Raw genomic sequence first — 27,416 nt, 5'->3', positions numbered from 1 at the left:
AGGGGGGCTGATATATAGGCTTAGTAATAGTAATGTTTACTGTACAGATCCCTCAAAATGTGAATGGACTCATCTCCAAATTATATGACTGAGATTACCAATGACCGTACTAATTTTAAAGTCTGGTGAATCCTTGCAGTAAAGTCAGGGACTGTAAGAGCTGGGGTGTAATAAAAATATGTTAGCAAGTTAGTAAATTACCCATCAATTTCTCTCTATCCTGAACAAATTCTTTTACCAGAGAGAAAGTCCCTTGACAATCTGGCCCACTACCCTCTCCACACACAGTGGGTGACTGAAGCACGCTTGCTAGGGGCGGAGGACTCGCCCAGGAGGGCTGCACAAACTCCCCTCTAGCTGGAATGCCCTGGCCCATTGTATTATAGCAGGCATTCTGATTGGTCATCCCCAATGGCCCACAAATTTGCTGGCTGCCCCTTTATACACCTAGGAACTGAAAGACTGGGAACATTCTCCCATTCTTGCCCCTATTGCATGCAAGCTTTTTTACATTTAAACTAAAGCGCAGTTCAGTGTGATGGGTGCGGTTGTACAGTATGTAGCTATTACTTGCTTTCCACATCAGTGTAAACTATACTATTTATTTGCCTTTTGCAAATACCAGTTGTATTTTCCTCTGTCTGTATCAGGAGGAAGTAAATTACAAAGATTGTTACAAGGAGATGGTCAATGTCTCCCAATCTAGTCAGTACATAGAATAGCCAGTGGCACAAGATGCTTGGTGCCAGTCTGCAGAGGAGCGAACTCACCCCTGCAGCACCTCCTGCTGGTGACTTTCAGGAATTAGTTCATTCCAGCTCTGGAGTGCCCTCTGCAGGCCAGTGATCCGCCTTTCCTCTCTCTGGCCTCCGTGCCCCTCCCAGGACCCCGCTGCCTCTTTAACTGGGGTGCTGCCCCCTGGCAGTACCCCACCAATCTGGGTCTCCCCCTCCCAGGGGAACCCCCACCCACTATCCCCACTTTGCCTCACTCTTAGCTACTGCCAGTCATCACTTAGCCCCCATTCCCTGGGGCAGACTGCAGTGTGTCAGCCACTCATCACAGGCAAAGGGGTTTGGACCTGCTGCCTCTGCCTACCCATGGGCTTCCCCTTTGCAACCCCAGTACCCAATTGGCCTTACCCTACACCTGCAGCCTGGGGTGGGTGGGGGGCACGTTTCTAGACCAGAGCTCCTCTTGCCTTCCCCCAGCCCTGCTCCACCTTAGGTACCCAGGTACACTCCCTAGCAGCCAGGCCCTTCTCCCTCTAAAGGCAGAGACTGCTGAGCTCCTGGCTCCCAGCCTTTTTATACAGGCCAGCTGTGGGCTGATTGGAGTGTGGCCCAGCTGTGGCTGCTTCCCCAGTCAGCCCAGCTTTTAGAGCTGCAGCCCTCTCCAGGGCAGCTTTTATCACTGCAGCCCTCCCAGGCAGGAGCGGGGGACCACCCTGCTACACAGTTGTACCCTTTCCGGTCCCTGGTCCGTTCACGTATCCGGGCGGAGTTCCTCTGGGCGGCATCCACTGGCTCCCTTGACGCCTTCGAGAAGCAGTGGGCGCTGTCTGGGGTTCTCTGCTCGGTGTCCCCATCAGGCTCCCTTCTTATGACCCTCTGACCACACTCCCGTCCCTGTTCTTTTATTAGTTGTCCCCCGTAATCAGTGGGCTTCTGTGGTCCTGTGGGTCCTCCCCTTAGGCTGGGGGGGGATCCTTTAGCAGTGGGCAGGCTTCGCCCGCCCACTTCCCGGAAAACCCAATAGATACACAGTCGTACCCAGAAGCAGAGCATGTGTTGACTTAGGACCCGATTCAGCAATCCATCGCTATTCATGTGTCTAATGTTAGGAATGTGCTTAAGGCCCATAAGCATGCGCCTAAGTGGTTTGCTGAACAGGAATGGATTTAAGCACAGGCTTAAAAAATTTGCTGAACTGGGACCTTATGGTCTGAATCACATGACAAGGCCTGGGAAGCCAAAGGCAGTTTTACTCTTGCAACTATGCAAGAGACAATGGGGTCACTCGAATCCTGATCCACCTCCACTGAAATCAATGGGAGTCTTTCCATAAATGTTAATGGAGGATGGATTAGAGCTCTGGTCTATATTTAATTTGGATCAAGGTGGTACGGTTTTTGGTCAGGAAAGCATCCACAGCTCTTCCTTGTAATAGGGACCACTTGCCTTTGTACTCATTTTGAACCTAGTTATATCTATAATTAGGCTGTGGCACACATGTCATTTCCCCTAGAATTGTCACAGTGTCTTTGAATGGTATAACTGTGATCAAGAATGGAGACTTCCCTGCTGACTAGTAGTTCAGTAACTGAATAAAATAGTTCAGCAATTTCTGCTACAATAGGTTAGTTAGGCTTGTAAATATAGTTCTAACAGCAACAAGAGATCCATTTACCACAATATACAACTCTAGGGAACAGGAGCTGACCAAAATCTATATTTAGGTTGCCTATCTATTCCCATTATTAAAAAAAAATTCTGAATGCTTTCTGAAGAACTCTAATGCCTCCATGTTTTGGAGCATGAACTTGCTGTCTCCATAAAAATATGTTCAGTTTTGGCTCAATAATAAGATGTAGAAAATCCTCACCATTTGCATTATATTTACTAGAGTTTGGTAGACCCTTTGTGCTAAAAAAATTCAGACACTCAGTTTGCACTATAGAAGTTGGATGGTATATAGAGAGTGAAATAGGGGACTGCGAGAAGAGATGGGTTACTGGTTAAGGCAACTGAATGCCACCCTAGAGAACTGGATTCTAGCCCTGACCACAGAGTTCCTATCTGATGCTTGGCAAGTGAACTGGAACTAAAAATTTCACAACTGGCCACAAATTGTGTGTTCCTCAATTTCTGGGAGACTAACTTGAGACATCTGGGGCCTGATTTTCAAAAGAACAGAACACTCACAACACCAACTAAAGTCAATGGGAGCTGTGGATACTCAAAACCTACAAAACACCAGGCCCAAGGTGTCTCAAGTTGGGTGCCCAGTCATTGTAGCACCCCAAGTTAGCAGTCATTTTGTCCTTATTCTCTCTTTGCCTCATTTTTCCCATAATAACATTCTTCTATCTCATAAAGAGTAGTGAAAATAAATTAACTGATTTTTGTGAAACACTTGGATACAATGGGGATAAGCACCGTAGAAAAGACCGTGAAGAAATTAATAATTCAGTATTCAGCGCAGGGTTTAGATGGCATGCAGTAAATAAGACATGGATCAACATATTGAATAAGGAGAATAAAAAAATATTTAACAGCTGCTTCATTCATGGAGTACCATACACCCTGTACAATAATGTAGAAAAATAGTATATGACTATGTAATTAAAGACTGTATCATAATGCATCTGTGCAAGGGGGAAGAATTAAGGTTGTATGGCAGTTTCTAACCTGAATGCTTAACTATTGCAACCTTAGTAACTTTCTTTTAACTAAGGTGTTTTTTGTATATATCAGTATATTAATACTGAAAGGTCCAAGTAAGTCTTTTAATAACTCCCTAGTCACTCTGTGCACTTGTTTCTTCACTTGGCTTTGACCTTTTGAATGGTCTGAGTGTCAGAAAATATTGTATTATAAGTACTGTACAGTAAGTCAAAAAAAGCAAGTGAACTGTGGAACCTGATCCACAACCCATGAGTTCAATAATAACACGAGGACAAAGCTATTCAGTCCAAATGTAAGAAGGAAAGAGGGTTTGTATTTTTAACTAAAAAGAAAAAATACAATTCACAAGATAAGAGTGATCTGTGTCCATCAAGGTCACCAAAATGAGAACGAAGAGAGAGGACATCAAAGTAAATCAGTTTTGTGATTACATGAATGAAAATTATTTTGTTATGGAAATCATACACAGATCAAAGCTGACATATAAATATTGTTGCATTACTAAACCACTGAAAAATAACTTTCTATTATGTTGCTTAATTTATTAATTTAGGGCCATATCCCCTGGCACTCCAACCCCTATGGGCAGTCTGTCTCTTGACAGCTAAAAATAGCAGCTGATTGAGAAGCAGGGGCTTGATCCTACCGAGTGCTGAGTACACTTGCTCTGATCCCATAAACCTGGTAAGTTTATGCTTAACTTTAAGCTCATGGAGAGTCCCACTTCAGTCAATGGCTTGTGCTTTGCTGGCTTAGAGCCAGAGTGCTCATTATTAAGTAGTCCTGACTCCTAGTAAAGGAGGCTCCATACAGGAAACTATTTCTGCAGGTCCTTAGGGAATGTTGGTAGGTCGGTGAAGCGTGCAGATCCATAGAGACAAAACTCCACACTGGGAGAGTATCATGCCATGTGTGTGTGCTGGGACTTTTTAGCTTGGACAGGGAGGGATATGATAGAGATCTATAAAATCATGAGTGGTATAGAGAAAGTAAATCAGGAAGTGTTATTTACTCTTTCTCATAATACAAGAACAAGGGGCCACCAATGAAACAATATGTAGCAAGTTAAAAACACACACAAGAAAGTATTTTTTCATGCAATGCACTGTCAACCTCTGGAACTCCTTGCCAGAGGGTGTTGTGAAGGCCAATACTATAACGGGGTTCAAAAGGGAGCTAGATAGATACATGGAAGATAGGTCCATCAATGGCCATTAGCCAAGATGGGCAGGAATGGTGTCCCTAGCCTCTGTTTGCCAGAAGCTGGGATTGGGTGACAGGCCACGGATTACTTGATGATAACCTGTCTGTTCAATAACTTGGGGGCACCTGCCATTGGCCATTGTCAGAGGACAGGATACTAGGCTTGACGGACCTTTGGTTTGACCCAGTTTGGCCATTCTTATGTTCTTACGCTACTTCTCACTGTGACCATTGTGTTAGTAGCTGTGGTTGTGCAGACATCCTGACCAGTTCAGGATTTAGATTCAGCCCTTGATGTTTGCTCTCCAGAAGTAAACTCTTTACACAAACTTTGATTTTTTCCCCAGCATTTGACCCTCAAGAAAGGAAAAGCAATGGCCATGATGTTCTACTCGGTTGCCTAAATTAGACATCTAAATCTATATTTAGGGACCTAAATAAAAGTGATCTGATTTTCATACATGCTGAGCATCCATAACTCATACTGAAGTAAATAGAAGCTGGATGTCAGCTCAGTACTTAAGAATTAGGCCACTTTTATTTAGGGGCCTAAATATAGATTTAGATGACATCCAAGTTTGAAAATTTTGACCAAAGCTTCTAAATTTTCATAGGTTTATATTCTTATTTCACCAATAAATAATGCACATCTAAATAGGGAAACAACCTGCAAATTAATTCCCCATAATATGACTTTTGCAAGACCTTTTGATTATGGCTTTTACAGGACCCAGAAGTGAGACATTTCCACCCAAACCACTACTCAAACACACTCATGAACAGTATGAGTTTGGTTTAGTCTTGTGTGTATGGCAAATATTCTTTTGGGGCATAAACTTTATAACAGAGGCAATGTCATCTGTATGGCAACACACTTTTAGAATAGGAACAAGAGCATTTAAGTCAAGAGAAGTGGTTGCTCAGCACCTCTGAAAATCGTGCCCACTTATTTGGTGCCTAACTGTAGATTTAGGTATCTCATCTTAGACACTAAAGTTTAAAAATAGGTCTCTCTATTTTTTGGTTATGTAGTTGTGAAGATTTATAAAGAATCCTAAAAATAAATTAAACCATGTTGCAAAGCCAGCTAACTAGCTACAGAATAAAATGTAAATGCTTTAAAAATGCCCAATATATTAGTTAACTGATCTTGCTTCATAATGGGGGGAAATAACTATGCACATGGTTCTGCTGTACATCAGGGATCTTCATTCAAATCATTTCACTAAGAAGAGAGAAATAGGCCACAGCCCAAGACTTGAGTAAAGTCACGCCTGCTTCCTGCTTCTCGAAGCAGGCTCACAAAAGAATCCCTGCAAAAGTAGGAGTAGTGCTTCTCACCTCTTTTGATCCAGTGATCTACTGTGAACATCCAATTCAGCTTAAGTAACGGCACTTCCACTTCACACTCCCCAGCCGGCTGTCACTAACCTCCATGAAGTTATTCAAATAGTGCTTATTGCTATCCTCAAGCATGCTGCCAATTTTTTTCTATAACCATAGCTATGTTGCTCCTGCTTCCCCCATGACATCACCAGTAGGGCAACAGTAGCCTACTCCACATATTCAGCAATGAGTGCTTCTGTTTTCTGTAGCCCCATATGCTGTCACTGCCCCTTTCTTTAGTCCCAGAAGAGGGCTTCTTGATGCCTCACCAGGTTGCCTCAATGAATGGCTAGCCTCCTGACTATACAGGTTGCTACTGGCCTCCCAATGTCTAGCAATGGTGTTTCCACTTCCTGCTGTCCCTGCAGGCAACATCCACTTTCCATATGGCATTTGCTGTGGTACCACTATCCCAACTGTCCACCTGTGGAACTTCTGCTGTGCAAGTGAGCTACCAACATTTTCCCCAAAGTTCCATCAGTGACGCTTCTGCTAACCTAGTGGACCTCGTTCTCTGCTGTCCCGTGAAGAAGCACAAAGCACAGATGCCTCATCATTAATTTCAGTGACACCACATAAATGTTATGTCCTAGCCTTCAAAATAAACACCGTCAGCAAATAGAAAAAAAGTTACTTGATAAAGTTGCCTCTCTGTTCATCTCATAATAGCAATAACATCCTCAGCACAAGGCACTTCCTGGGGAATAATGACCAGCTAAGTTTAATGGCTCCACTACACCTTTAGCTATCAGCTTTTCCCAGGTGGTCACCAATCCTCAATCAGTGCTCAGTGCCTGGACTATTTGTTATCTATCTTAGGTTTTTCACAGGTTCCTCTCACAGGAATCTTAAGGCCTTACTGCTATATGATGATACAGCGATACTGGAAAGTTTTTTAAAAAATTGTTTAATTTTTTAAGAACAATTTAGTACTCATACAAAATGCTAGATTGACAGCAGAGGAAGATTAAATCTTCCAAACACTGCCCAACCAATTCATCTCAGACCTGACCTGAAAGGGTAGTTCATTTTCCACATCCATTCAATTCTTGGCTCCTTTGTTGAGGCTGCCAACAAAGGTACCAATAACTGGGGGGTGATTTTGTGAAGAGGAGACCTATTCATTAGGCACTGGACTGATACCAACAACTCATTTCACAGAGGCCACTGGAGAGCTGTCAGATGGTAATGACTTTCCATCACTATCAAGATAGGTCAGATTCAAGCCAATGACTATGGCAAAAGGTTCCATCTGTATACTACTCCTAATCCCCTAAACTATCTGTGCTAACTGCTAGATTACACTACATAATCTAGAAGTTAGTGCAGTGCACTTGCAGGCAGGAAGCCAGCATTCTAACCCTAATTTTGCCATTAACTCTCTATGTAACCTTGAGCAAATTGCTTTCTGTGGCTCAGTGTTCCCAGTTTAAAAAATTAAGACAATAGCTCCCATCCTTGTAAAGTGCTTTGAGAGCCTGGGTGAAATATGCTTTCTAGTTGCAAAGTACTATTATTATTACAAATATAGTTTAGAACATGATAGTATAAGATAATTTCTTAACTGAAAATGAACATTTATTTTAAAAGGCTACGGCTCTGATTCAGCAAAGCACTTAAGCACGTGCTTATGTCTATCCCTTTTCAGAAGAGCACTTAATTATGAGCTTAAATGCTGTCCAGAATAGAGATAATTCCTGAACTGGAGCCTATGTTAGAGAACTGTAACCTTCTAATTATGCTATTCTATAGCTGCTCTCACATCAAAGGGTTGCATTAATCCTGTTGGCAATTCAACTCTTGATGGTATCTCCTCCTGTCGATGGGTCCTTGGCTAGCTCTTCTGCTTGTTCCCAACTTTTTTTCTATATTTTAGGCTCCTTCCATCCCCAGTCTCTGAGTTTCTTATGCCCTGCCTTCTAGCCAACTTCCTCCTCAGCTCTTCTGTCCATTCTTCCCCTTACTCTGGGCCCTATTTCCAGGTGCCCACTGCACCTGATCCACTTTGAACCCCAATGCTCCTTCCTCCCATTCTATAAAGTATCTGTCTCCACCCCATCAAACCCTCATTCAACCTGTCACTCAATACCTGTTTCCACTCCACTCCTTTCTCCCTCTGCAATGCAAGCCATCATCTAATCTCATTGTACAATTCCCGCATCTCCTGCTTCCAATGACATTGTTCCCCAACCTGTCACCTGCTCCATCTGACTCCTCATAGCAACCATGTCCTCCATTCCAATAAGCAGAGATAGAATTTCAAATGAGACTGCATATTCTGCAAAGTATTTCAGGAATGTGGGGGAATTGAACTTCAAATAGTATGTTTCCTTTTTTTTTCATTTCCAAACATAAAGACATCATGAAACTTGTCATGTTAATATTAAAAAACCTCCTTCATACTCCTCCGAATTTAATAATTAATAACGACGCCAGTGAATTTAGTGCTCTCATATGGCACCAGGCTGACACTCCAGGAGTCTGAACTCCACTGTTTACCAAGCCATGGAATACAGAGTACACATGGAACACTGAAAAATGAGAGCGGAAATGCTGTACCTATTTTCACAGTAAATGATATTGAGGTCCATATTTACGCGAGTAACAAACATGTGGCAGTCGATTCTGACTTCATTGATTGTAGGAGGTGGTAAAGCATGAGCCACAACTACAAGCCCCATAATTTGGCTAGGGACTGTCCGCCCGTGGGACAGTGACACTCTCAGTCGTAACCGGCCTGTTATATGGATCACCTGCAAAATAAAAAGAATAAAAGAAACCCCAATGAATTCATGATGCAAATGTGACATCATCTTTTTTAAAGGACAACATTGTTATTCTAAAGAGCACTTAACTCCATCAAAAATTATATTTAGTAACTGCCAGAATCAGTGTTAAGCTTATTAATATTGGCTGTCAACATGTCCTAAATGTCCTCATGGCAAGAAAGAAGAAAAGTACATAATAGCCAAATGTTTCAATTTATCAAATCTGAAACTCAGAACTTCTGTGTTATTGATTTTTTTTCAAAGAAAGAAAGAAAAAGGACAAATTAGAAAATCAAGGGAATGAAGTAAGAGATATAAAACTGAAGTAATGAGGGTAGGAAGGGAAGACTAATTTTAAAACATTTGGAGATTAAAATGTGAGGCAAAAGGAGCAGCAGTTTTGAAACTTTTCCAGGACCCATTTAATTGAATTACCAGTCATCTACATCCTAGAGACACTACTTACATCCTTGAATTACTTCTTTGTGGTTGGCAATACAAGAAGCATGAGCCTGCAAGTGATCAATGGGTTCAACTGAAGCGCCTTGAACGGGTTCTCTGCGCAGAAACCAAGCATTTTACAGCTGCAGAGTTACTAGTCAAGCAGTGATTTAGCTTAATGCACTGTGCATGTGCTGAGAACTTCTGGAGCTGAATGAGAGGCAGAGGTTTTTTTTCCCCTGTTTACACGATGAACACTAAGCAAAATATACCCAGGAGATCCAGCTGCTCCATTTGAGATTGCTACTCAGTGCTGCTTGCTGAAGCTGAATGATTATGAAACTATGGGAAAGGACTGACCTATAATTTCTGACTCAAGTGCCTCAGAAGCCTTACTGTGGACAAATAAAATGATGTGCTTTGAAAAAAAATTAAAATGAATAGTACTTGTGACAGGTATCAGATTGGCAGCTCGGGAGACTGCAGGCCTATATTCGCAGAACAGGGACATCATGGGCAGTGGCAGTGCAAACTGTCCACACCTTTAGTCCCGACAGCATCTCAATATCAGCCTGGAAAGAAGGCCTTGAGGACAGAAAGTTCAGACTCTATGGTGCATTCAGCCCTCAGCATCTCTACTGAGAGTGCCAACAAATATGCCAATACGTGCCAGCTGTGATGGTGTGGATACATATCCACTGGGAACGGAAACTCATTTCACAAAGATAAGATAACAGTCTGAAGCTTTTGGTCACTACTGATATGAGAGCTATTGTTAGTAGTGAGTGAGTGGTAAAATACTCTGTGTTCCACTAGCAATCTCTTAAACCATCTAGTGCACCCAAAATTAAATCTCATTTAAGCTAATAGACCAATGAATTAAAGCTTGAAGGTTTTTTTTGATTCACAATCTTTAAAAATCTCTTTTTTATCCAATATTTTACATTTGTGACCACAGTCAGTGAGGTAGTTCTGAATGGAGAGGATGATTATCTTGTGGTTTTTTCCATTTCAGTTGTAGATTTATGATCATCCACATCTGAGGTAATTATTACCTAAATTCATACTCAATGCATCTTCAGAGGGCAAACTATTGGGTGAATATTTGAAGACAATCCTAGAGGCAAGGATGCAAAAATACCATTTCAGTTACACATTTTTTGCAAGACCTTATTAACTAATGAAGAAATAGCTAAAAGAAACAGGATTTACTTCACAGGAGGGATACAAATAGCATACTTTGTTTCTTCTAGCTAGGCTTACACATATGCTTATTTACCATTATCTCTCTCACTTTATCATGCAACTTCGGCTTACTGCAAAAACATAAATCTGTAAACGCTTGGAAAAAAATGTTGCTTTTTAATGAAACCAGAAATAACATAAAAAATAATCCTATGCTCAATGTACTAGGCTAAATGCCTTTTTTTTTTTTTTTTTTTTTTTTAAGAAATGCCTATGCTAAAATGTTTCAAGTTTGCATTAGCAGTTGGGGAGAACTTTGAGATACATCTTACTTAAGATTCATTTTTTATTTCCCACACCTATTTTTGGAATCCTTCATGTCATTCAGTGCTAAATGTCAAAAAGATTTGTTTTTGAACAAGTGCTTATTAAATTGGTATCCAGTTTTTCCTTGATCTTTCAGTGAATCTGCAGCTCTTGAGTTTGCATCACCATCACTAGAGATTGCCCAATGCTAACTCTGCTATACTCAAGCACTGCTGAACTTTGGGAAAGTTTGTATCTGGATTCAAGCCATGCAGCTGGTCCTTAACTCTATCATGGATTGAAGCATGTCCTCAATATGAGTATAAGAAACAGCTTCAAATTTTGGGGAAGGACAGATCTAAATTGAATTTTGGCTGTTGCGCTGGGAAAATCAGCAACAAATTCCTGTCAGTTCTGACACGTGTTCTGTTGAATTAGTATTAAAAAAGGTGGGAACTCCAGTTCAAGCAAAGTTCTCATGGCTATCTCCACTTCAGTAAAACTCATTCTGTAACAAATCTAAATTGGTTGTAATACTAGTTTTAGCTGTCAGGGCCTTATCTATATTGTGCCTGTCACCATTTTTAACACTGATTCAACTGAACTAGCATTATAACTGGTAGAATTTTTTGGGTAAATTACCTCCATGTGGCTAAGACCCCTGTCCAATTCAGGGCCACCCAGAGGATTCAGGGGCTGACGCAAAGCAATTTTGGGGGCCCTTTCCATAAAAAAATAGTTGCAATATTATAGAATACTATATTCTCATGGGGGCCTGGGGCAAGATGCCCCACTTGGCCCTCTTCCCTCTGGGCGGTCCTGGTCCAATCAATCCCACAGCAGCAGACCATAATGTTCTATACAAAGTACTATGACTTTAATGAACATTAAGTGGAAATATAAACTGTTTTGTACGTCCTCAGACAGACTTGTACAACCCGTATTGCTGCATCTTTACTGCTATTTTAGCCATGCAGGTATGCTGACTCATGCTGCAGATCAGATCCCTGATTGCAGTGTAAACCTAGCCTAACAAAACTTCTTTACATTAACCACTGTGCAGCTTCACCCAAAACTTTGTCGGTGCACTTCCCAAGTTAATGGGGTGCACTGAAGTCAATGGTAAGACTCCCCATTAATGTCTGTGATAACTGAATCAGGTCTCTAGTCCAGAATCTGTTTTGATCAGAGACTGTTAAAAGATGCTGCAAACTGTTTGGTGATTCTGATCTGAGGAGCCTATAAGCCTGCCAAACAGAGCCTCGCTTGTGACCTGATCTGCATTTGACCTTAAATACAGGTCAGGGCATAAACTCATCCCACCTCTATTATTGCTCATGGTGTCACCCATTCCTATTAAACTTCTACTTACAGGCACAGGTGTGTGAACTAAAAAACATTTAATCACAGTAGGACTTTTAATGTATAATGAGTATAAGAAGTATAATGTTGTAAAGGCATCAAGATGAAGCAGTTAAAAAAAAACCCTATTAAAATCTTCTGCACTGAAAAATGTAATTCTCTTGTTAAAAAGTACTCTAAATTAACTCTACCTGACACTCACATATTTTAAAAAAAAAACATTGTTTCGCATTTGTTTTTTTTCTCTGATACAAGAATGGATGTGCAAGATGTTGTAACTACATGTAAACATAGTTGATGATGAGTACACTTGGACAAAAATATATTTCTTTTCCCTGCCATATGCTCCTCTTAGTCATCTGTTAGCAATAAGCATTTAGATGTGCTCTACTAATGTGTACTCATTATAAACAAGCACATCACAAAGACCTTGATAAAACCTTCCCTCTGACAATACTTAAGGAAAGGAAAGCCCAGTAACTGAAAAATACATCTGGAATTTGCTCATTGTACTTTAGAGCTAAATCTCACCTCTAGAGATGGAAAGATTTTCTTTATCAAAAGACATCTTTAAATATTATGTCTATTATTTTTCACATATATGTGATGTAAGGAGTAAGGACACGTATTACCCAGGGCAATAAAAACCTGCAGGCATGAAAAATCTGTGAATTTCACCTTTCAGATTTTCCTACGTTCTTCAAAAACTTAAACTTCCATTAAAAAGAAAGTTACAAACTCTCTCTTTTGTTCCATATGTAAATCACTGTCCTGGTTTGCCATCAGATTTAAACCAGCCCATTGACAGAAGTGTGAGCTCAGTCTATTTGTCTTAACCGGGTGTTAACTCCTGGGTGTTCATGCAATCATTTAGACCCAAATTTTCCCATGAGGCTCATGTATGAAAAACGTGCAGAGCTATTGTGCACTCTTATTTGTGTGCAAAGATAGGTAGCTGTGTATAGAAAATGGCTAAATGCACATGTATATGGCTACTTCGGTATCTCACCAGTCAACCAACACATGCACTTACCCACTTAACACACAGTTGGTTAGTGTGTGCACAAGTGCTGATATTTTGCTTATCCTAATAGTGATACTCTATCTTTTGTAGGACAGCAACATGGAATTCTTTCAAACCATGAACAGTTATTTTGAGCCACTGAAGTAAACCATACAGTATTTTTACAAAATTGCAATTAAACAAACGTCTCTTTATTCTTTTTTTTTTAAATTAACACTTATTTTTAAATAATCACATTACTACTAATATAAAATGTTTAGTAAATAGTTAAGCCCTTTCCTGACCTGAATGGACACAGAGACTACAGTGCCTTTGTAACTCTAACGACTGTTTGTCCTGAGACTGGGAAAAGAAAGCTCACAGAACCAGAAACCTAAAGATCATTCCACCTTTTCCTGGTATTTGTGGCCAGTTGTCTTGTGTTTTTCTTAACATATATAAATATTTCTTCTCTCTCTCTCTCTGTCACACACACACACACACAAATAATGGGAGAGGACAGGCAGGTAGTCCATGAACTTATACAACTAGCTTAGCAACTGGGTGCAGCAAGCTCACTGTTAATGTTATTCACACTGAATACTGAGTGAACCTTATCTATCAACTATAGAAGTTGTGGCCTTCAGGACCCATTGAAGCACAAGTCTGATTTCAAGTAGGACATACAGTACACTGAACAAATAAATATTTTTTAGTTCAGATTCTTCTTTAGTAGCTGCAATCCCTTCATATACACCAGCCAAACTGACTTGGAAAACAGAAAACGGGGTTAAAATGAAACTGTTAACATGTCTGGATTCAGGGCGTATTTTGTGTTTAAAAAGTCAACATCTATCACACAGTGGTTTCTGAGACACTGCAGTTACTCACTTTCAGTAACTCACACACCCCTCTGGGATAACTAAAGGCATGGCGGCCACTACTTCATCCTTGGAGATATTATACAGCATTTCCCATCTACACAGGAAACATTATAATGCATCTGCACAGCAGTGGTTACTCTGGACACGTCCCCGGTCTCTACACAAGAATTCCCCCAATGAGTTCCCCTGGAACCCTACAGGTTCCACTGCAAGAGGGTGAACTTTACTACTGGAGGAAAAGGAGCAATTGGCCTACAAGACTGCTTTTATGCCACTTCCCCTGCCTTAGCCAGAATTTGACCTGCAGACTTTCCAAAAGGAAATGTAGATGAATTTATTGTGATAAAGAAGAATTTACATCAATAATTAACCTACAGAGAAAGAAATCCAGGCTTTTACCCCAATAAAACACTGCACATGTGGAAAAATGGATAAAAGAATCATCCTTTAACACCTTTGATTATTGATTTTACCAGGCACATCATAGTTGCTTATTATAATAAAATATATGGGAGAAAATGATGAAAAGCCGATGAATAAAATGATTAAAGGCCTGACATTGCCCTCCTCTTTCACACTGAGAAGTTCCTTCCTCTGTGTGGTCATATTTGGATGAATGGGAATACCAGATGACTAAGCTACTCCTTCTCAATGTGAGTAACGAATTGGGCTCAGAGTGTAATAAAGAAACAATTCTTAAAGCTGCCATTGTAAACGTAATGGCTGTTTTTAAATGGGAAAAGTCATAAAGATCTGGGAAATGAACAGCAGAACAGAGGTAGTTGAAGAACAATTAATAATAATATATTTTGACATCAAAATTTTATATAATAATAGATTAATATTAAGGTGCCCTATTTTAATGTTGACTTTTCATTCTATTTTGTAACAGCATCTGCATTGTTTTATTATAGGATAATATTCTAGCTTTCATTGTTTATCTGCATAGTATACTGTTATACACATATATTCTTATTATGCTTATTGTTTGCATCTCAGAATTAGATCTGAGGACCAATCCTGCACTGAGACTATTTGTGTGAATAACAGTTGCAGGATCAAGAGCCCTGGTCTCCTTTTATGTGACATAGTCCAGTCCTCCACCCTCTTGTGAAGAATAGACTTCATTCTTTTCATTGTGAAATACATTATAATTCATTGTCACAGTAATGTAGGTTCTCTTTCCTTTGGTGTGATTTTGTATTAATTGGACTTGTGCAACATCCTGGTTTCATCTCAACAGAAAGTGATATAGAGTTGCTATTAAAGAAATCAGCCATATAGCATAAACTATCTATGGGAATCTAATATATATATTTTTTCTTGGGATCATACATCACAACATTTCGTAATCATGCCTACTACAGCTGGGATTATAAAACCATTCAATTTCATGATCAAAACCATAAATAGAAGACCAAATATTCCACTATTAAAAAGTATTCTTTGAATATGTGTGTGCTGTTAGTAATGCGACACGCCAGGTTTTATTTTTAATACTTTTGAACCCTTTTCCTTATTAGATGTCTTAATAACAACTCAGTCTGTCAGCAGTGCAGTACTTTTTCATATTCCAAAGCCTACAAATAAGCACTTCAAGAAGATCAACATTACAAAAAAAAAGAAAAAGAAAAAAATTAAAATTGAAATCACCACACTGCAACCTGAAATAGTAGCCATGAAAAATTGGTTTTAAAAAAGAATATTTTTTGAAGTAATTGGCACAAAGACTATTCTAGTGCAGATTGCTGCAAGAGCGCTCTTGGCAAGAACATCATAAGCACTAGCAAAACTTTAATATGCTCAAGCAGCCAAATACAAACTGACACCAGGAACCCAAGTGTGGCAACAAACAGGAAAAATATAAAGTATCTCAATTTAATACAAACCTACATACAAAGGGATCAATTTTTACAATTCATGGTTTAGCATACAATACAGCAGTCCTCAGAGTGAATATAGAATAGTTATACATAAGAAATTAGAATTATCAAGTCTAGGGAATTTCTCAAGAGTCCTTTTGATATGTAATACAGCAAGTATAATGACTAAAAAACCAGACATCAATGTATTAAATGAGCTCAGGTTGAGATCTATTTAGAAAAGACAGGTTTAAGCTGGAAGAAGAATCTCTTTGATATGACCTCCAGAGCAGACCATTTCTAAAGGACTCAAGATGAGCAGATTTACCCTTACACAGCCACTTGCTACACAACTGTTTTTAAATCTACACTCTCAAATATCTAAAATATCTACTCTCACTGTAGAAATAAGGCCTGTACAATACAAAAGATTAAGAACTGAGGATTTTCTTGTGTTTCTAGCAAGGTTTAGAATTCACTTGTATGCACAGTTCCATGGATAAACAAGAAACATGGTTAAGTTTAAAAATTAGCTAATGTAACTAACTCCTATCTAAATTATCTATTGTAGAATCTAAATATTGCTGGTCTAAGCTGGGAATCTGGAGCTCCTCAGATTCTTTCTTAGTCTCCATCTAAAAAATAACCTTGATTTGTGGCCAACACTTATTTCAACTCAGACTCAAAAGATGGCTCCAGTTTTACAGCTTCAGTGAGAAAGATTTTTCCCCATGGTGTTCAAAAGTGTTGTATTTCTTTTCTCAGGGAATGTTTGAAGTCCCCTTTAAAAATAATGCCTTGAGGATATTTTTTCCCCTAATACCATTTAAAGAAACTTGAAAGCATTTGGTTCTTGAAGTGTGCAGAGTTCTAATGAAGCAATCATCAACTCTGCCCATGCACACAATCTCACCAGCCGCTTCTCATATTCAGATTCTGACAGTTCTTTTAATATGAAATTAAACTCACAAAAAGATCTCTTGTATTATATACTACAGTGCAAAGGTTTACTGCACTGGTTCAAAAATATGGCTGGCTCCATCCTTCTGCAGTTGAAAGATGGTGAAAAGGTTAAAAAAAAAGTTGGCCAGGATCAGATCTGTCATTGACAATGCAGTCTTATTGCACCAAAGATAACCAATAATATGTATTCTTCAGAAGCATTGTCTGCATTCCTATCATGGGAGGGAGAAATAAAGGATTTTATCTGATGTAGTTCTTAGCAGCCAAACCATTACCTTAGGTGATTCTCTGCACGGCAAGCAAGGACTAGATAAAACAAAAATATTTTACATTAATGTATTTTCCCCATACGTAGAAAAAGGGTAGAACATGCTGTTGTCTGTAAAGACAGAAATGGATTCCCCAAATTTGCCGCAATTAAAATAATGTGTGTGTGTGTTCCAACTCATGATTTTTCAACTGGGGTGGGGTGCAACCCCAAAAAGGGTCATGGGAAGGTAAAGGATGAGTCGCAGGCAGCAGACTCTTGCTTTGTGGCTAGTTGGGAGGGTGAATCTCAATTTCTTTTGTTTTAAGATAGGGTCACGATATAGAAAAGTTTGAAAAAAGATGGTTACTCACCTTTGTAACTGTTGTTCTTCGCGCTGTGTTGCTCATATTCATTCCAAGTAGGTATGCGCGCGCCGCGTGCACGTTCGTCGGAAGAATTTTCCCCTAGCAACACCCGGCGGGTCGGCAGGCGCCCCCTGGCGTGGCGCCTTTGCGGCACCGTATATATGCCGCCTGCCGGACTCGCGCTCCTCATTCCTTACTGACGGCGACTCCGACAGTGGAGGAGGCAGGTGCTGGGAATGGACTATGAGCAACACCATTCCTCGAAAGACAACAGTACAAAGGTGATAACGTCCTTACCTTCTCGTCTGCTCATTTCCTTGCCATACGGTGAATCCCAAGCACTGTACCTAGCGTGGGTCGGAGTGAGACATAGTGATGCACAGCCCGCAGGCCTGCTCACCCTGAGACCTGCTGCACAGTGTATGAAGACGTGATGCACGCGACCCGTGGCTGCACAACAAATGTCTGTGTTAGGCAACGGCTAGGAAGCATCGAGGAGCTGATGCCTTCGTGAATCTGCACACTCTCCTGAGTTGACCTAAAGCGTAGCACGTTATTGCAGCGCTCACCAGGTGAATTAGTTGTGAGACTGAGACAGGGATCCTTTCATCTGTCCGCAACGGCAATAAAAAGTTGAGAGGTCTTTCGGCCAGGTCTGTGCGGTTTTAGCCGCCACGCTACTGCGAAACATCAAGTGAATGTCAGGCTCTGCTCCTGCGGGATGGGGCCATGACAAGGTTTGATAAACACGGAGGAATATGTCCTGGTTAAGGTGGAAAAGAGACACTATTGGGCCGACGACGGGCAGATGCGGCGCCGCTACCTACCTTCCTAGTGCGAATATCGTGTAAGGCTGGGTCCGCGACAAGCCGCACGGCGAAGCTCAGAGACTCTCCTGGCCGACTGTAAGGCCAACAGCACGCCACCTTCCTCCGATAGACTACAGGAGCGAGCAGGTCGCCCCAAATGGCTTCGAAGGACCGGGCTATTCTTGAAGGAACCAGATTGCGGCCCCAGGGAGCGGAAGCGGACCTGGGATACAGCGCTCCCAGCCCTTGAGAACCTCGAACCCATTGAGGTGCTAGAGAAAATGCGTTGAAAGCGTGGGAAGTGGCGGTCAGCACGCCGCACCTCCAACATGTTCCAATGATCCGACGACGCAGCTGGTTAAGAAGGACTGGAGCGCCGGGTCGCAAAGGGCATATATACCGTGCCGCAAACGGCGCCACGCCAGGGGGCGCCTGCCGACCCGCCGGGTGTTGCTAGGGGAAAATTCTTCCGACGAACGTGCACGCGGCGCGCGCACACCTACTTGGAATGAATATGAGCAAGCACTCGAAGAAGAACCACTGTTCTAACTCCATTAATACTGTGATTTTATTGCTTGTGCTAATGCGGTTTGCTAAAGACAGTGGAGGATTACTGTATGGGCCCATGCCCAAGGGCCCCAGCCCATTGGGGGCCCCCTACAAGCCGTAACTCCAGCTCTGCCCCCTGTTCCTCCCCCGAGGTTCCGCCACCTTGCTCCTCCTCCCCCTTAAGGCCCCGCCCGCTGGTCAGGTCAGACAGATGCAGGAGCTGTAGTAGCATAAGCAGTAAACATATTCCTCCTGTGTAGAGCTCCCCCCACACTCCAAGCCCCTCTTCTTCCCCTTCCCTCCTGTGCAAATCTTGGCCCCCTGAGCTCCTCTCCCTCCCACTATCCCCCAACTCCTCTCCTTCCCCCGTTCTACACATGGATATAGTGAAACACACAGAGGTTAAGTGAATTGCCTGCAGTCAAGCACAAAGTGCAACAAGTATCACTGCTAGTTAGAGAACTCAAGAGTCCTGACTCCCAGTCTCCAACTTTTACCAATAGACAATACCATTTTAATAAAGAAACTCATGTCTCAGCTATTATAATATTTGGCACTTAGGCAGAGTTCTCTGGCATAATGCTGTAGTATGTGTACAGACAGCTGCAGCTGTCCATTCTCACTCACCTGAAATTACAGGCTCCAAAACTACTGCCACAAGTATCAGCAAGGTTATTAATTCAAAACCAAACAATGTATTGACAAGCTGACAACTTTACGATAGCCATGTTTTTAGTGCATTAAACCATTTATTTTCATTCATATTTATTTTTATGCTGCCTGGACAGCTGTGGGGAGCCCCGGACCCTCCACCTGCCCTAGGCAAGGAGCTGGGGTGCCCGAGAGCAGCCCCTGGCCCATGTTCCTGCCATCCAGGACAGGTGGAGGGAGGGTTCAGGGCTCCCCACAGCAGCCCAGCCTTAGTGGGCAGCTCTTACCACAGCCTGACTTTCGGCAAGGCCATGTGTGTGGGGGGAAAGGGGAGAAGCGGGGGGTGGGGGGGGGAGGCTGTAGTGGAGGTGAGGAGGTGACAGGGTTCTTTGTGCCCAGGGACCCAATCAATCTTATCTTAATCTGCCTCTGGCTGCAGGATCTCACAGAAGCAAAAAACTGTTTTGTTTTAATGCTTGCTTGTTTTTCCCAGAATGGCACACGTTCCACTGACTGCACACCTGCCCTCCCTGGAAAGCGTAGCTATACATTCCTGCCAGGACTCCCCATGAGATGAGCTGAATCTGTGCACTTGCCTCCAGTCTGGCCATAGGCCCTCTTCAAATGGCAGTGACCACTTTGTGGCTCCAGGCTGCCGGTCTTGGCAGACTTTATGCCTTCAGAATCAAGGCAACTATTCAGGTCCATAGCGTCCATTTTATGCATGTGAAAACTGAGCTCCATAGAGATGAAGTAAAATTCCCACGAGTCACAAAGCAAGACAGTATCAGAATCCAAATCTCATCACTCCCAGGCCTATGCCTAATTTGCCAGACACCACTTCCTAGTTGACAAATTACAATTTCCCTGGGTTTCCATTTCGCCATTTAGTTGGCTTTGCGCAGGGGGCTGGACTTGATGACCTCCTGAGGTCCCTTCCAACCCTGATATTCTATGATTCTATGATTCATTGTCAAATGAGGGAAAGGACATTTTTCACAGGTGAAATCTGAAAATGCACAGAATAAATTCATAGATTCCAGAACCAGATGGGGCCATTGTGATCATCTAGTCTGACCTCCTGCATAGCACAGGCCTTACAATTTCCCCCAAACAATTACAAGAGTATATCTTGTACAAAAAAATCCAATTTTGATTTAAACTAACAGTGATGGAGAATCCACTCTCACTGTTGTATGTTTATGCCTTATTTCCAGTCTGAATTTGTCTAGCTTCAACTTCCAGCCATTCAATCATGTTAAACCATTCTCTGAAGAGCCCAGTATTAAATACTTGTTCCTCATGCAGATACGTCTAGACTGTAATCAAGTCACCCCTTAACCTGCTCTTTTGTTGAGCTAAATAGATGGAGCTCCTTGAGTCTAGATTATAAAACATGTTTTCTAATCCTTTAATTATTGTGGCTTTTTTTCTGAACCATCTCCAATGTGTGTTTCAATTTATCAACATCCTTTCTTGGATTGTGGGCACCAGAACTGGACACAGTATTCCAGCAGCAGTTGCACCAATGCCAAATAGAGAGGTTAAATAACCTCTCTACTCATACTCGAGATGCTCCTGTTTATGCATTCCAAGATTGCATTAACTCTTTTGGTCACTGGCTCTCACTGGAAGCTCATGTTCAGCTGATTATCCACCATGACCCTCAAATCTTTTTCAGAGTCTCTGTTTAACAGGATAGAGTCCCCCATCTTGTAAGTACAGCCTACATTCTTTGCTGCTAACTGTATATATTTAGCTATATTACAACACATTAATTTTGCTTGCACCTAGTTTACAAAGTGATCCAGATCGCTCTAAATCAGTGCTCTGTCCTGATTATTTACCACTCCCCCAATTTTTGTGTCATCTGCAAACTTTGTGAGTGATGATTTTGTTTTCTTCCAGGTCATTGATAGAAACGTTAAATAGCGTAGGGCCAAGAACTGATCCCTGTCGGACCCAGTGTCCATAGTCACAGGTAGAGTAAGTAAATAAGTATAATTAAACCCTCATGTTTAACCTGAGACACAAAGAGGGATTTGTCTGGTGCTGTTAGTAAGAGGGTACTGTAATCTAATATATTAGACATTAGTGTGGCCTTCAGGAAACATGGGTTGAGACCCTGGTTCTAGAAAAAAAAAACAACTAGCTGTGTGTAGGATGACCAGATGTCCCGATTTTATAGGGACAATCCTGATATTTGGGGCTTTTTCTTAGATAGGCTCCTATTACCCCCCACCCCCGTCCCGATTTTTCACACGTGCTGTCTGGTCGCCTTAGCTGTGTGATATTAGGTAAATCATTTAATCTCTCTGAGTCTTAGTTCCCCACTCTGAAAAATGGGAGCAATTATAAATACCTGCTTTATCTGGTAGCTGTCAGACACAACTGCATAATGTTCGTAAATTGAGACAGACATACAAAGCATTTTTAAATATGATCAGTAGCAATGGTGGGAACAAATCAGGAGTGCCAGGATCCCAGACCAGCGTGCTATGAGCAATGTGCTTATATGCACTGTGGCTTGTAAGGATACAAAGCCATCATATTCTCCTCTTTCAGCTTTTTCAGAATTTGCAAATATAAATTTGAGTGAAAGAGGCTTTCCAAGTTTTCATAAATGTCCAGAAAGTGAAATGTGCTTCACACTGCATTTTGTCAAAATGACTCCAATTTTGTGAAATTCAGAAACACATAATCAAGCAGATTTTGTGGTTAAAATTTCTTTGCAATGAGCATTTCACCCAGCCATTTTATAAAAACTTCTGATTCACTTAGTTGGTGGAGCATCCCAATCAGCTGTGGTCCACCTGGCGAGGATTTGGGTTCTTTCGAAGAAGCCAACTTTTATTTCACGTAGAGATGAATGATCTTTGAAAAGTTCTGACCTTCTCCTTGACAGCAACAAATCGACTACTATGTATGATTTGTTTCTGTAATCCACTTAATGTAACAAGTTAGATTACGGATAGTAATTTATTTGTAAAAATCATAATAAAACTGCATTGTTTTAAATGCCAGGTGTGGACAAATGGGGAGCAGGAACAGTTGAGACAAGATCCTATTCTTAGGTCTACACTGAAGAATTATGGCTGTCTCTTGGATTATCTGCACTTGGAATCAATTTAGTAATTTTTTATTCACTGATTTTCCCTTGTTTGCTTAACATTTATTAATTGACTATTGCGCTCATGCAATTAATCCAAAAGCTGGCATGTTTAATAGAAGGAGATTAATTTCTTTTACTAATATGCCACCAAAAATACTTTTTTTTAAGAACAGGTTACCAGAAAATAACTTTCAAATTAATCACATTATACATGAGATACAGTGGTAGTGTTTTATGACATCTGCCAACGTTTCTTGTGTTTAACTAGGCTTTTCTCTCTGTTTTATTAAAAGACAAGAGAATGTTACAGGAATTCTCTCTCTTTCACCTTTTGCAGTGCTAACCAACCATCAGTCTGGTTATCTGGAGATACGTCTACACTACGGGATTATTCCGATTTTACATAAACCGGTTTTGTAAAAGAGACTGTATAAAGTCGAGTACACGCGGCCACACTAAGCACATTAATTCGATGGTGTGCAACCAGAGAAGGAGGAAATGTAATCAATATACGATGAATAACAGAAGGGTGTTATAGGAGCGAGCTGCAAGCGTTTTATGATAATTAAAGCTGATGAGCTTTCTCGTGGTTGAGATATAGAGCGGGAAGAATAGTATCACAGGGGTTAGGTGTTAATGGGAATCTCTCGTGAATATGAACTGTGTGTTGGCGAGTTGCTTTACTCGAAAGGGGACAATCCGTAGGTTAGGGGCATGGTAAGATAGCATGGTATCACTGAGGTCGGGGGATTTTAGATATTAATCACACACATAATCGGAGTTTGGTAAAAGAGACTTATAGGAAAGCTCAATAAAACAAAAAGGGACACACACAAACACAAACAATATTACATCAAAAAGAGATGCATCCATGGTAAGAGAGTCGTTCTCCACTTGGAGGTGTCACACAACTGTCAGGAGCTAGAGCCGTACCCCACACTCACGCTCACAGGCTCCTCCTGTGATACTCCCCCAAAAACCGCCAGCTCTCACTTTCCCCCAGGCAGGTCTTGGACCTCTTTCCCTCGGCATTGACCCGAGACGGCAGGGCCCAGTGGCGAACAAAATCATCGTCCCGCGGGTGGTTCCGGGGCCCGCCCCTCCTGCCCACCACATACCTTTCTCACCCTTTTTTACCCGCCGGGGAGGGACCCTGTGGCACACGGGGGGCGGCCCTAGCCCAGCACAGCATTATCAATCCCCCACGATCACGCGAACTGCCGGAACGTGTCCACACACGCTGTGGCCCGCCATCCAAAATCTCCGTGCCATCTACAGCCTGCCCGGGCAACCACTGCCAGCCCGGTGCAGGCGAAGTGGCGGATAACACGGCCGAGCGCGCCGAGAGAGTCGCAGCGCCATGGCAAACGAACCCACACAACCGCCATTATTCCACACATCGCCCAGGCTGACTTCTGGCGATTTCTGCCCTGTATCCGGGGCGGTTCCTCGAGCCCTGTGACCCGCCTTGATTTTGCGCCGGGACCGCGCCCTGTGGGCCCATCCGTTTTTGCAGCTGTGGACCCTCACTCGCGACGTGCGTGGCCACCCTTCGCACTGCCTCGCGGGCCACTTCCTGGCCCTTTGTGCCTTGCTTCCCCTGCACCGCCCCGCCCTCAGCCTTCCAACAGCTGAGCGCCCGCCCTCACGGTGGAGCGAGTGGCCCCGCCTCCTGGAGCTTGCCGCCAGACTAGCCTCCCGTCCGGTTGGACTCCTTGGATGTGACACCCAGTCCGTGGGGGTGTGTGCTGCAAGTAACCCACGATCATTAAGCTGCTGCTAACGACCGTGTACTCTGGATGTAGCAGGTCCCGTGGCTGGCCTTTGCTGCCCTGGCATTCCTACTGTGGTGGGGTGACACTATCGCATAATAGCACAACCATCTCCTACAGTAACGCGCGCACCGAGGGCACACCCAAGATCCTCCTCACCGCACGAGGGTACTTTTCACCTGGTGTGACGCCTCCGGTGGCTCCCCCATACGGCCGTTTTCCCTCCACCTGTGGTCGCACTGCCCGCGAGCCACGTGCCGCTAGGTCTTCCGCGCACTGCTCTCAATTTCACTGCTGCCCACAGCGTAATTATTCCACGACACACACAGTTGGTTCATGTTGAAGGCGCTACCGCAGTTACTCGTGTCCCCAAGCCTCCACCGCTCTGCTGGCCACTTGGTTCATCCCATCCCAGGCAGCGCTAGACAGTGGTCAGGCTACTGTCACCTAGCTGAGCAACGTGCCGGCTAATGAAGACACACAGTGTGTTAGCCGTTACACCGCGAGCTGGCGCACCGTACTCCGAATGCCTTTCGCTCTCAACCCCCCTCCAGACCCGCGCGAGCGTGTCCCCTTTTCTGCCTGCTTGTGTGTGGCCACCCCCCTGTGAGAGTACGGGGCACCACCTTAATCGGTGGGGTGGGAGCTGTAGGCCATCACACATGGAGCTATATCGCCGCTCGCCCGACCCAGGCAACGGTCTACAGCGGCACGCCTCGAGACGACGACTGGATGCGCACTCCACGAGCAGCTTTGACACGCAGTTTCTCATTGGCCAGGGGTCGGTGCACCGCTGTGATATGTTCCACTATACCTAGCCCACCCCTCCTTTATTGACCCCCATTCACATTAGAACATCCACCACCTCTTTACCCTTTGATTCAGCTTGCTTAGAATAAGTAAACTTTTTCACCATTGTATTCTTTCATTAGTCTTCCTGTAGCCCCCTCTTCGATTAACAGCTTGGCTAAGGCATAGTCTCACGGTCCAGCATTATTCATGTCAGCATATCATAGATAGAGGAGACTGCAGGTCTCGGGTGTCGTTGGGGAGAGGAAGAGAGGCTTTATCACCATTTCCAACTTAATGAACCTTTTGGTATAGACTGTCCTGGGGTGGAAGTGGGTGTGCGTGACCGAGCTCCCTAGGGCAGTTTAAACGCTGGGTAGGAAGTATGGATGGTGAGTTGAGGGGTTACGACCAGGGGCTCCAGCGACCTAAAACGTACACACCGGCTGCCTCTGCAAGATCCACCAAGACCGACGAAGAAGGCATAATCAGTATTGTCCGCAAGCGCTCCAGCGTTGCATCCCGCCACTCCGCTGATCTTTGCTACCTCTGGTTCTTGCCGCCACTAATATATCATTCGAGCGTCTTCCGCTCTCAGTTCATGGCCATCCTTTCTAATTCGATAACCACGTCCTATCCAACTCATTCAGACTATTCGAGGTGGGGGTTACTTGCACATGATTTCCGAAGACCCTTATACTCGCGTCTATATCTTCCTCCTCTGAATCTGAGAGATAGCTTCGGGAGGAGAGTAGGCGCGACCTGAAAAAAATGTGCAAGATGGCGGCTGAGCAGAGGGAACGGAAAACGAGAGAAAATATATAACAAATACAATATTTAACAAGAACAAGGTTAGCTTTCACCGTGAACAACACTATTCACCATACAGCACAGTGATTTACTACAAGGTCGCATTTTGCATCTTATATTGAGTGCCTGCGGTCTCGGGTTACAAATCTCCAAGACGCAGGTCCGGGCATCATAATTCAGCTTGTATCAGCATGAAAGCCACTGTCTTTCGTTCTCCAGCCTTACATATACACAGTGCCCTCTGATGCTTCTTCTGTAACATGCCAGCAGCAGAAGCCAATCCCCCCCCAGTCCAATCTTAGGAATGCTGTTACCCTCTCCCACGCATGGCCTTATCAAGAAGATCACTGCTATCACCTCCTCCCTCCCTCGCCCCCCGCCGGTGGCTGGTAGGGGAAGATTCCTGCTAGCCAAACACAAAAAGCTCAGCGCTATCTTCTCCCTCGCCCGCTTGGCAGTGAAGAGGATTCTTCAAGCAACAGCCCAGTAGGAAATCCATCTCTTCCTTAATTAATCTGCATTCCAACACAGCGTAGCCGAGAACACCAAGCTAAGCGCACAGAGATAAAGAACAGATTTCTGAATCAGAATCACCACGAGGACCAGCACACCCAGCTATGCTTTGTCATCAAGATGCCGAGTTACTGTCTACATGCATGGCATTGTAAATGGTCCTTACCATGGTGGATGGAACAAGGCCCGATGCGCAGAAACTTTCTGCAAAGGCTTTTGGGTTACTCCAGAGCACTGCATGAGTGACATTCTATGAGAGTTTCCGCTCACATGACCAGAACAATGTTTACAAACTGTTTCAGTAATAACTTAATGGCGCATGCATCCCAACCCTCAGGGAAAATCAGTCATTAAAAAACACTTGCTTTAAACATTTTTATATTACAAAGACACTCCGAGTATCGCTTCATGGCTTATTCACTGGCTAGCGGCTTGGAGGGCTGGGAGGGTAATTCCGCTGGGTCAACAAAGCTCCTGGCTGTTCGGCTAATGAATCTTGGTGCTCATGCAAGGTCTCCTCACTCCTCTCCTACTCCTCTCCCTCCACAGAAATTTCAGCCATGGTTGAGATAACAACCATCATCAGAATCAGGACAGGGGTGGGGTATGGTGGCGCATGCCCAAATTGCATGCAGCTCAGCATAGAAGCGGCAGTGTTTCGCCCTGACCTGGACCTTCCGTGCTGGTTGGTTTTCTGTATGCTTGTCTGAACCTCTACTTTCACCTGCATAACTGCACTGGACTGGTGTGGCCTTTTCCATCATAGCCTTGGAAATTTTTCAAATATTTTTTCATGTCGTCTTTAGAACAGAGTTCTGTTATCACTGAAACCTCCCATAATTACGATAAAGATCCAGTATCTCCGGCAGTCCATGCGAGTTTTTCGATTTCTCAGGAGACTAGCATTTATGCTACTGTTGCTGATTGAGCTGCGATGGTTCTGTGAGATGGAGGATCCAAGATAAAAAAAAAAAAAAAAAAAGGCTCCACGGTGGCAACGGAAATGGCAATTCAAAAATAGCGAGA

General features: G+C 43.0%; 1 protein-coding gene across 4 annotated transcripts in view; it reads right to left on the bottom strand.

Annotated features, from left to right (window-relative positions):
- Positions 1–27,416, bottom strand: part of NPAS3 (neuronal PAS domain protein 3) — an 842,887-nt gene that overhangs the window by 42,837 nt on the left and 772,634 nt on the right. For all 4 annotated transcript variants that reach the window (XM_032798433.2, XM_032798434.2, XM_075065506.1 and 1 more), the window contains one exon: positions 8,556–8,749. In XM_032798433.2, coding sequence (XP_032654324.1) covers positions 8,556–8,749 — 194 coding nt within the window. The remainder of the gene's footprint in view (positions 1–8,555; positions 8,750–27,416) is intronic.

This window comes from Chelonoidis abingdonii, chromosome 4 (genome assembly GCF_003597395.2).
Source record: "Chelonoidis abingdonii isolate Lonesome George chromosome 4, CheloAbing_2.0, whole genome shotgun sequence".
Lineage (NCBI taxonomy): Eukaryota > Metazoa > Chordata > Testudines > Testudinidae > Chelonoidis > Chelonoidis abingdonii.
This window is presented reverse-complemented; position numbering and strand designations above follow the sequence as displayed.